Source organism: Pinus tabuliformis, chromosome 2_1, assembly GCF_031772625.1.
Source record: "Pinus tabuliformis cultivar Carrire ecotype Pingquan chromosome 2_1, CPIR1, whole genome shotgun sequence".
Lineage (NCBI taxonomy): Eukaryota > Viridiplantae > Streptophyta > Pinopsida > Pinales > Pinaceae > Pinus > Pinus tabuliformis.
Window position 1 is genome coordinate 259,835,210 of NC_142299.1, and position 11,213 is coordinate 259,846,422.

Genomic DNA, 11,213 nt, shown 5'->3' on the forward strand with positions numbered 1-11,213 from the left:
TTGGACCTGTGAAGGTTCCATCACTGGGTAATTCTGTGTACTATGTATCATTTATAGATGACTTCTCATGGAATACATGGATATATTTCCTTAAGAAGAAATCTGAAGTCTTTGACAGGTTTAAAGAATTTAAGGTTCTTGTGGAAAACCAGATAGAGAAGAAGATAAAGGTGCTGAGGAGAAATAACAGTGGAGAGTTTTGCAATAAGGAATTTGATGAATTTTGTAAGAAGTGTGGTATAGCACAGTAGACGACTACTCCATATACACCTCAGAAAAATGGAGTTGCAGAAAGAATGAATAAGACATTGATGGAAAGGGCAAGAAGCATGCTCAGTGGTGCCAGGTTAGGACAGGAATTTTGGGCAGAGGCGGTGGAGACAGCATGTTACCTAGTCAATAGATCACCTTCATCAGCATTGGAGGATAAGACTCCACAAGAGGTATGGACTGGTAAGAAACCCTCTCTTTCACATTTGAGGGTATTTGGATGTGATGCATATGTACATGTTCCGAAGGAGAAATGAACCAAGTTGGATAGTAAATCTGAAAAGTGCATCTTTATTGGGTATAAGGATGCTTTAAAGGGTTATAAGCTTGGGAACCTAGTAACAAGGAAGGTTGTGTGCAGCCGAGATGTGGTGTTCAGAGAGGTGAAAGATGTTATTAAACATGAAGTCCAACTAAAGGAACCTTAGAAGATAGAGTTTGAGCTAAAGGAGGAAGAATTAGACTCTACAGCAGAGGAGGCATCAAAAGATGAAAAGCCACAAACTCCGGGTGTGAGAAGATCCGTTTGAGAAAAAAGGCAGCCAGAAAGGTATAGTCCATCTGCTTTCTGTACAAATTTTTCTTTATCTATTACTAATGATGATCCCAGAACTGTGAAGGAAGCAATAGATTCAGAGGATGGAAAACTCTGGAAAGAGGCCATGGTTGTTGAAATGGCATCTTTGTACAAAAATGAGGCTTGGGATCTGGTGGAGTTGCCAGCTGGAAGGGAACCCATTGGCAGTAAATGGGTGTTCAAGAGGAAGACAAATGCAGAAGGAAAGGTGGAGAAATACAAAGCTCGGTTGGTAGGAAAGGGTTATTCCCAGGTGCCGGGAATTGATTTTGGTGATATTTTTTCTCCTATTGCCAAGGTAACTTCTATTAGATTACTTTTATCTGTTGCTATTGCTTTTGATTTTGAGGTAGAATAGATGGATGTGAAGACAACATTTCTTCATGGGGATTTGGAAGAGGAGATCTACATGAAGCAACCTGAAGGCTTTGCGGTGAAGGGTAAGAAATAATTGGTATGCAAGTTAAAGAGGTCTCTGTATGGTTTAAAACAGTCACCAAGGATGTGGTATCAGAAATTTGATACATTTATACGGGGACTTGGCTTCACCAGAAGCAAAGAAGATCACTGTGTGTATTTCAAATTAATTGATGACCATGTTATTTATCTGGTCCTGTATGTGGATGATATGTTGTTGGTTGGAAATGACAAAGAAATTATCCAGGATTTGAAGACCCGTTTTTCCTCCAAATTCGACATGAAAGATCTTGGTGATGAAAACTATATTTTGGGCATGGAAATTAAAAGAGATTGGACAACGATCAAGTTCTAGTTAAACCAGAGGAAGTATGTCGAGACAATATTGCAGAGGTTTAATATGCAGAATAGTAAAACGATGAAGGTTCCTTGTCATGTAGGTGTAAAGTTATCTGTTGAACAGTGTCTGAAGACATAAGAAGAGGAAGAGGACACGTCTCGTGTTCCATATGCAAGTGCAGTCAGTAGCCTGATGTATGTGATGGTCTGTACTAGACTAGACATTGCACATGTAGTGGGAGTATTGAGCAGGTTTATGTCAAAACCAAGGAAGGAGCACTACATAGCAGTGAAGCGGGTTTTCAGGTATTTTCGTGGCACTAGTGATTATGGTTTGTGCTACTAAGGAAGACCAAGATTGGATAGAGTGTTGGATATTCGCACGGCTTTGTTGATGTAGACTGGGCTAGAGATCTGGATCAAAGAAGATCTACATGTGGGTATGTGTTTAACCTATTTGGAGGTGCAATCAGTTGGATGAGTAAGAAACAATCTGTAGTGGCATTATCAACTACAGAGGCAGAATACATGGTAGCCACTCATGCAAGCAAGGAAGCAGTTTGGTTGCAGATATTGTGTTCAAGTATGGGGTTATTACAGGGAGCTATAAGGATATATTGTGACAGCCAAAGTGAAATTTTCTTGGCAAAGAACTCTGCATATCATTCAAATAAAAAGCACATTGATGTTCAGTGTCACTTTGAGAGGGATATGATAGAAGACAAAAAGGTGTTGCTAGTAAAGGTGGACACTTTGAAGAATACTGTAGATGCATTGAAAAAATCTATGAGCTCTGAGAAGTTCTCTTGGGGTAGAGAAACAATGGGCATTGTAGGGCTAGATAAATGACTAAGCTCTCTTGTGGCCCCCTGTGGAAACAAAACAACAAGTGGGAGAATGTTGGGTTGTGTTATATTCTTTCCACGACCAGCCCACGTAGTTAACCGAGGGGTTAGAAGGGAGGCGGAGCCCCCCCTTCATTGCACTGATTGTGTAGCAGTGGGAGTCATAAGGAGTTTGACGGGTGCAGGTAACCCCACTCTATGGGGAAAATTTTTGTTTTGGACCCTATATTAGGCTGGGTGGACCTACCTATGGTTTTGTGCATGTTTTTCACACATGGTTTTGGATGCGATGGTTTTCGGTCCATGGTTTTAGACACGATGGTGTTTGGTCCATAGCATTGGATACTTTAGCATGTATAAATATGTATTGTAACATTGAAAGGAACATAATGAAAAATCAAGCTGGTAGTCCCGGTTTTGGGATCCAGGGGAAAATCTCTGTGTATTTATGTGTTTTATGTGTTATGCTCTTGCATTGTTTATTTTATGTGTTTTAGAATTCGTATGTAGCTAATTTATGTACATGGTTAAAACCTACAAACCCTAGATCCTTAATATTGAATTTTGCTTCTAGTTTCTTCTTGCACTCTTGAATATGACCTTCTACACCTATCATGAGAAGGCCATCCACATATATAAGAATTATTACAGGTTCATCCTTCATAACCTTGATATAGAGATTTGGATCTGCAGAACTCTAAGAGAAGCCCAATATTTGTAGGTATACATCCATCCTTGCATACTATTCCCTTGGTGCTTTCTTAAGGACATATAGTGCCCTATTTAACCTGAAAATATAAGTATCTCTATATTTGACTTCAAATCCCAAGGATTTCTCTATATATACTTCTTCATGAATAGTGCCATTCAGGAATGTAGTCTTGATAGCCATTTGATGGATGTTCCATCCCATCGATGATACCAAAGAGACTAATGAATTTATATTTGTATACCTTGTTGTAGGTGGAAATGTCTCTTCATAATCAATGCCTTCCTATTGAGAGAATCCTTTAGCCACAAATATTTCCTTATATTTATCAATACTTCCATCTGCCACATGTTTATTCTTATAGAACCACTTGGAAGTTACCACAGATTTTTCTTTGGGCCTAGGAATGATCTCTGAGACTCCATTATTTATTATTGATTAGTATTCTTCATTCATGGAATCTTTCCATTCTTGTTGTTTGACACCCTCTTCAAAGGTAAATGATTTTTATTCTATTAACCTCGTTATATAGGTTTCATACCCTGAATATCTTTTGGGATTCTTACTTTCCTGGAATGTGCCTTTGGATGCTCTATATCCTTCTCTATATAGAAGTGTAGACCTCAACCAATTCAATGTCTTTTTGATTTCGAGATTGATCACTGGTTTGCATAGGTTGTCTGCCACCTTCATCTTCATGATTTGATTTGTCTTCCTCCCTTGAGCATTCTTCCTTAAATATTGGAAGTTCTTCATCATCAAAATCCATCGGGAGGTCCTTTGATTTCTTGGGGGCAATACTTTCATCAAATATTACATCTTGGCTTACTTATATTAAGTGTCCTTCCTTTATGTAGATCATATATGCCTTTGAAATATTACTGTAGCCAACAAATATTCCCTTCATGCTTGTAGGATCCAACTTCTTTCTCTTATCCTTTGGAATGTGAATATGGATAGGAAAACCAAATATTCAGAGATGGTCAACACTTGGTTTCTTCCCAGTGAATGTTTCTTCAAGAGTCATGTTGTCTAATGATCTGTGAGGAGTTCGACTTTTGAATGTATATAGTGGTCTTTGTTGCTTCACCCCACAGATATTTTGGCACATCTTGACCATGTAACATGGCTCTTACACTTTCTTCAATAGATTGATTCCTTAATTTAGTAACACCATTTTGTTCAGGATTGTATGAGACTATCAACTCCCTCTTAATCCCAACCTCCTTATAGAAAGCTATGAATTCCTTTGAAATGTATTCTCCTCCATTTTTGGATCTTAACATATTTATCCTTCTTTCTGTAAGGTTCTCCACTTCACCTTTTAATTCTTGAAATTTGTTGAATACTTCATCCTTGGTCTTTGGCAGATAGACCCAAATTTTCCTTGAGTGGTCATCAATGGGTGTTACATAATATAGATGATCTCCAAGAGACTTTGTAGACATAGGACCACAAACATCAGAGTGAATGAAATCTAGAATTACTTTTTACCTTGAAGCACTACTTCCAAATGGTCCCTTGACAATTTTATCTAATGCACATCCCTTGCATACTCCTTCATGATCTTGCTTGAGTTTAGGGATGCCATTCACCATAGAATTTAGAGTTGCTAAGATTTTGTAGTGAAGGTGACCAAACCTTCTTTGCCAAAGTTCATATGGATTTACTTCAATGTGAAACAAATCTTGAGAGAGAAGATTCAACAATCTGTAGAGTCTTCTTTCATGAATCCCAATCATCATTGCATCTTCGATGTTAGAGTTTTTATCCCATACTACAACCGTTCCATCTATAAAAAGGACTCTATCTCCCTTATCTTCTAGACATGAAATATAAATTAGTTTCTTTTGTAATCCTGGAACAAATAGAATGTTTTTGAGATGAATGCTTCCTCCATTCTATAGCTCCAGTGACGTTGATCCAATTCCCCTTACATGATAAATCTTCTTGTCGCTAAGCTCAATAGAATAAGAATATTTTCCTCTTGATAAGGTCCTTATTTTCTTTTGTTCACCTTTCATATGTATTTATACTCCATTGTCGATGACCCAAATATTCTCATCTTTAAATGTGCCAGTAAGGGCTAAGAATAGTCCTTCATCCTTTATAGAATTTTTGGTCATTCTATTCTTGATGGATAATAAGAGATTCCAGAATGTCTTGACACCTTTCTTGAGATGACTTGCTACCATGGAAGACTTCTTCAAATACTTATTCAAGGATGTATTAATATTCATCATGCCCTTAGCCAACCTTAGCTCTCATATGATGTTGATAAACCTAGAGGGAAATAGTTAGGATGATTTATCTTATGTTTGATAACTGCTTTCGGTGCCTTTTTAGTTTTTCTTACTTTATAGAGTATTCTTGTGTTATTATGTTATTATTATCATCAAACAACTATCAAAACAAGAACATCAATAGTACATAAGAATATAGGATATAAGCTCCAATCTAGGGCCAAACCTATCCACTTGAGAGGAAAACCCACAAATCTTTTCTCTTCTTAGAGATTCTTCAATTCAAAAATTGCAAGATCTTTAGACCAAGACCAATACCCTTCCAAGACCAAGTCTGACCTTCTTGATGATGCACTTACTTTTTCCAAGTAAAACCTATTCAAATCTCTTCCAACAACATAACTTTTACCCCCAACTACACTTTTTTGGCCTCTACTGCAGGTCTGAAATTTTTGGCCCTTCCAACAACTATTTCCCTCACATGTGTGAGCACATTTATGGCTTTTAAAGCTTCTTGTGATCTTCGTTTGAGTTTCTCCTTCTCCAAGGGCTTGAGGATGACTTAATGTGCCTTCCTTCAGCCTTCTTTTTGCACTTTCTCGAGGTTCGATCTTGCAGCAGAAAAACCCTAGCCCAGGAGTAGAAACCCTAGTCATCTCCCATGACAAATGTGAAGAGAGAGGGAGAAATAGCCCAATCACTTGATCTTCTTCCTTCTTCCTCCTGTGCTAAACTTATTCTTCTCCTTCACTTTCTTGATGAGAGTGAATTGTTTCCATAGGACGTTGAGTTCCCTCCTATATAGAGGCTTCTGAGGTGAATGAAGTGCCCCAACTTAGGTTGACTTCCTAGTTGGCAGACCAACTTGGTCTTGGATGGTATTTTGACAGTTTTAAATACAAAAATAATGATTTTTACAAGTTATAATGTGCTCGATGGTGTCTTCATCATGTGACAATGACTCTTTTGAATTCTTGACATAGGGAAAACCCTAGAAACACTCAATGGGTGCTTGACCTCTAAAATAAGGGACCTTGAGAAAGAAACACATGCTTCATAAAATAGCAATAATCTTTTTATTTTACTTTACAATATACAAGACTCAAAAGTACATTTCATATTTATCAAGACCAAAATTAGCTACCCATTTTTCAACATGCGCGAGTACAAGACCATGATTTAATGAATGGGTTTTCATTGTAATAAGAAAATAAGACATAGATGACAACAATGCTGGTTTTCTCCCACATTGTTTTCCACCTAAAATCCTGATGTTTTTATGTGTTGATGTGTTGCTTATATGTTGTGCTTTATATGCTCTTTACTTTATACTAAATGACTAATGAATTAATAACGCATTAGTAAAGTTAAGCATCTGATGGCAAGTATGAAAAATAAGTACTCTTGATATATGCATTTTTCATTCACTAAAGGCACGTACACATGTAGGTTGTAAGAATAACACTAGTGTACAAAATTCTTAATTTCAAGTTGAAGGTTAAAGTGAAATAAAAATACTGATTCACCCCCCTCTCAGTGTTTTTCCTAACATATGTTTGATATATCCAGAATAGATCCATCCTAACTTTTGTTATATCAAGCGATGAGATGCATCAAATATCTTAATATGAAAACCTCTCTTTGAGTGCAAAACGTGAGGAAATGTTTGCACCTAAAAGGATGTGCTCCCTCTTGGGATTTCGTATATCCAGAGTTAAGATTGATCTATGCCGGTCCAATCCGATGACCCAAAAATGAAATTCTACTGTTCTCAAAAACATACTTGGGCTTATTAAAGTACAATTGATTTTACGTGTATGCCTCATATACTTTGTGAAATGATCTTACTTTCTTGCACATTTTTTCTAAACACAATAATTTCATCTATATAGAAAAATAGTGAATTGTCCAAGAACTATTTGAAGACATCCTTTATCAATGTGTAAAAGGTAGTTTCAGTGTTGCACAATCCAGAAGGAAAAACAAGAAACTTAAAATTGGTGTACCTTTTCACATAGGACATTTTCAACTCATCTCCATCCACAATCCTTAATTGGTAGTAGCTCTACCTCAATTCCACCTTGAAGAAAACCTTGGCCTTAGCTAAAATTTTCAAATCAATTGGCTAACAAATCTAAGGAGTATCAATTTTTTATGGTCCACTTGTTTAATGCATGATATTCCAAGAATTTCCTCAAATATTATGGCCATCTTCTTTTGGAAGAGGGCCAATCCACTATAAAGAGACCTAAAATTCTTAGTGAAACTTTTATTGATGAGCTCAATTAACTAGCACCTAAATTCTTCCAACTTGGGTCTAGAAATTCAATATTGAGATCTAGTTGGAGTTTGCAACTTGATTTCAATATCAATATGACGGTCAATGGTGTTCCTAGGTGAGAGTAATTTTGGAAAAGAATTAGGAATATGAACTTAAAAATCATCCAACATGTAAGAAAGTATTGATGGAATGGGCATCTCCAGTCCACCCTCATCCACTTCTTCAATCACTACTACAAAAGGATAAGCTTATGGATGCTTGGTTTCCCTCTTCATGCTCAATGTAGATATATTCTACACATTTCCTTCCAACTCCCTTGCTATTTTATGCATGACAGAAGTCTTTCCTCCATGAGTTATCACCAAGTTGTCTACAAATGGAACAATAACTAATTATCTTCTCCTTAGGAATTTCCATCCAAGAATTCCCTTAAAATCACCCATTTACAAAACCATAAATTTCACATGGACCTTCCATTGTGGAATGGAGATATAACCCCAACTAATACATTAGCCTTAAAATTGATTTCCTCAACTTAAGCACTACATGATGCAATTCTAGGATTGAGTACACTTGCTAGCTCTTTCTAAGAAAAGTTTGTGATGAATCAAAATTGACCATCACTTGTAAGTTATTTCCACTAATTATTAAATCCATATAAAAATGATATCTGATATTTTTCTCTCAGTTGCTACCTAAGGTATCTATGCACTATAAAAATGTCTCTAAGAAAGTATTTTCCCTTCCATTTTCCATAAAATTTTAGTATTCACTATTAGTTAAAAGAAATTTACTAAAAAAAAATGAAAAAGGGTTTTACATCTACTTTAAGTGGCCTAACAATGGTTACCATCAAATCCCACCTTTAGGAGGTCTATGGGGAATGTCGAAAAACTTCACTTTAATCCAAAAAAAAAAAAAAAAAAAACTCTAAAATGTGTCTCCTATGGCTACTATTTGCATATTAATTTCATTGAAATACACTCTCAATGAATGCATGCCAGTTAAATGGTGTTCTCTTAGATTGACCATTATTTATGGAAATAATTGAATATCATCCTCCACCTTCATCCACCATCCAATAACTATGGGTGCTATTTTGAGCAAATACTGAAGAAGAGGTTAGTCCAACACCTCTACTATCATATGTTTTTTATATATATGTTTTAACCCCTTTTTGTTTTATTCCAATAATTTGAATGATAATACTGTAATATTAAATCTCACTTTTAACTACAGTTTTATATAGATATTACAGTAGTTTTTTATTCAACTTTTTCTAAATTCTAAAGTATTATATAAATTTGAAACTTAAACAAGATTTCTTTAAATCTTACTTTTAACTACAGTTTTATATTGATATTACAGTAGTTTTTTATTCAACTTTTTCTAAATTCTAAAGTATTATATAAATTTGAAACTTAAACAAGATTTCTTTAAAATGTTTTGCAAAATAGATGCCCAATTACACATGTAAAGATATTCTACATATTCATGTAAAGATATTCTACATATTCATGTACAGATCAGGATAACTTAATTCCCGAAATCAAAGGAAACTGAAGTGATTTATCTTTCTAAATTTGTATTCACTAAAACCAACCTGCTGCCTCTTAACCCATAAAATGGGAAGTGTCTAGTGGACGAATTTCATTAAAATTGGTTGGAATTCGGGAAAAACAAATTCAATAAATCTTGCCGTAATATTGTGGAAATAGATTAAGGATAACTTTCACTAGTTATTTATTATCCTAAATTAAAAAAAAAAAAAATATTGTAGAAATAGATTCAACATTATCAAAAGTTTTTAAGAAACCTAAAAGGTTGAAATTTAATAACTCTAATTTTTATTAAAAAAAATTACAAAAATCTTTTACAGAATTAATCAAAATCTTACTGAAATTTCTTTTCAAAGGAAATAAACAATGTGGTCACGATGGTCATAAAATAAGCAAAATTGGATTTGAAGTTGTCTATTTTCTAACTACATTTTCATAGGGTACATGGTGGACGCCTAGCAACTGCAATTTACCATGGAATGAATATTTGGCAAAAATGTGTATCCAGTTGAACTCCATATCTTACAATTAATAATTACATCGCACCGCAGACCTTGGTTTAACAATGGTGAATCTAATCAAAAGAGCTCTCAGCGAAAAGGAAACAACTGTTCCCGAGCTAAAACGAACACGCTGAAAATATTTCATTATGTACAACCACCATGTAACCCAAATTTCACATAAGGGATGCCGCCGCCTCCGTCGTGTTCAAATATCATCCTAACAGGCCAACGCAATCACTTAACACATAATTCCTTAATCTTCAACACCAGCTTCTGGCAATTACCCTGCTCTTTTTCCTTGATACTCTCAAGCTTAGGTCTCCACCGTTTGCTTCCCGCCGTGACCAGCCGCTCATAATCTCTTTGCAATTGCGGAGTATCCAACAGCCTACGCTTGTCATCTGCGGAATCGCTGCCCAATGCATCAGCGCGTTTGTCAACGCTAGGTCTCCCGTCTTCCAAAAGCTTTGTAATAAACTCCTCCGACACTCTAATCACAAGGCTTCCGCTCACGTCGCTCATCTCTATCTCAAATGGTTGGCACAGAGCTGACGCGCGTTCGATACAGCGCAAAGAAGCTGACATGTGAGCACGGGGAGTAATTGGATGTTTTAAGGACAATGCAGGCGATATTAAGGAAGCCAGTAATACAAGCGTTAGCTCAGACTGGAAAAATTGCTGTGGCAGAAGGAAATACATGTTTCCTACCTCCAAGTGCTCGTCTGGAGAAAGCGCGGGTGTCTTCTGCCCGATGTACAAGGAGTGGGAGTGGCAAATAAAATGGCGAGGGAATTCCTGCATGATTTTGCCGGCGATGACAGGTTTCTCAAGTATTCGGACGGTGCCCCCTGAGCTAATCAGCTCGATGGTTTCCTCCTCCTCCTTCATGCCTACCGGCATGCAGCACACATAATTGCCCATATTTTCTTTTTCCTTTCTCGCTTATTCTCACCAAGCAAAGCAAGGTCTGTAGATAGAGGGCTCGATGGCAGAATTAAGATATAATTTGTAGTGAAGTGGAGATGAAGCGGACGATCTTGGACGTGTATTATTTAAGGGAGTGAGATTCAACCGTTTTTATTGAGTGAGTTGTTTTCTTGGGATCTTTTCATTGCGTCTAGTGTTTTGTAAAACGAATCACAATTTTATAGTCAAAATTATATGGACATATATCTCAGATTTGGGAAGAATTTTCACGTTTCACCTCCCTAAATTGAATTTGTCCCATGAATTTGTCCCATGATAAACTGAAACGAGAAAAACCATGCAAATATCATTATAGATTTTGACTTTGACTTTTGACTTTGACTGTCTTATAAGTTTGAATAGGTAAATTACACATTCCACCATGTTTTCGGATTCTCCGTAAACGTGGGTTTGCTCGAATTCCTCCGTTAAAATAAAGGTTGTCAAGCCAGCCTGGCAAATGACCGTCGCGGGATCTCTGCCCATATTTATTTAAATGTTTGT

The 11,213-nt window shown here is 36.4% G+C and overlaps 1 protein-coding gene across 1 annotated transcript; it reads right to left on the reverse strand.

Moving 5' to 3' along the window:
- Positions 1 to 9,977: 9,977 nt before the first annotated feature.
- Positions 9,978 to 10,664, reverse strand: LOC149199727 (uncharacterized). Its single transcript, XM_089400673.1, has one exon. It carries the CDS (start codon positions 10,662 to 10,664, stop codon positions 9,978 to 9,980), a length of 687 nt encoding a protein of 228 aa, XP_089256799.1.
- Positions 10,665 to 11,213: the final 549 nt, after the last annotated feature.

Bases quoted from the DNA above. Each gene is read 5' to 3' on its own strand.
- LOC149199727 (XM_089400673.1), bottom strand. From the start codon at position 10,664: ATGGGCAATTATGTGTGCTGCATGCCGGTAGGCATGAAGGAGGAGGAG.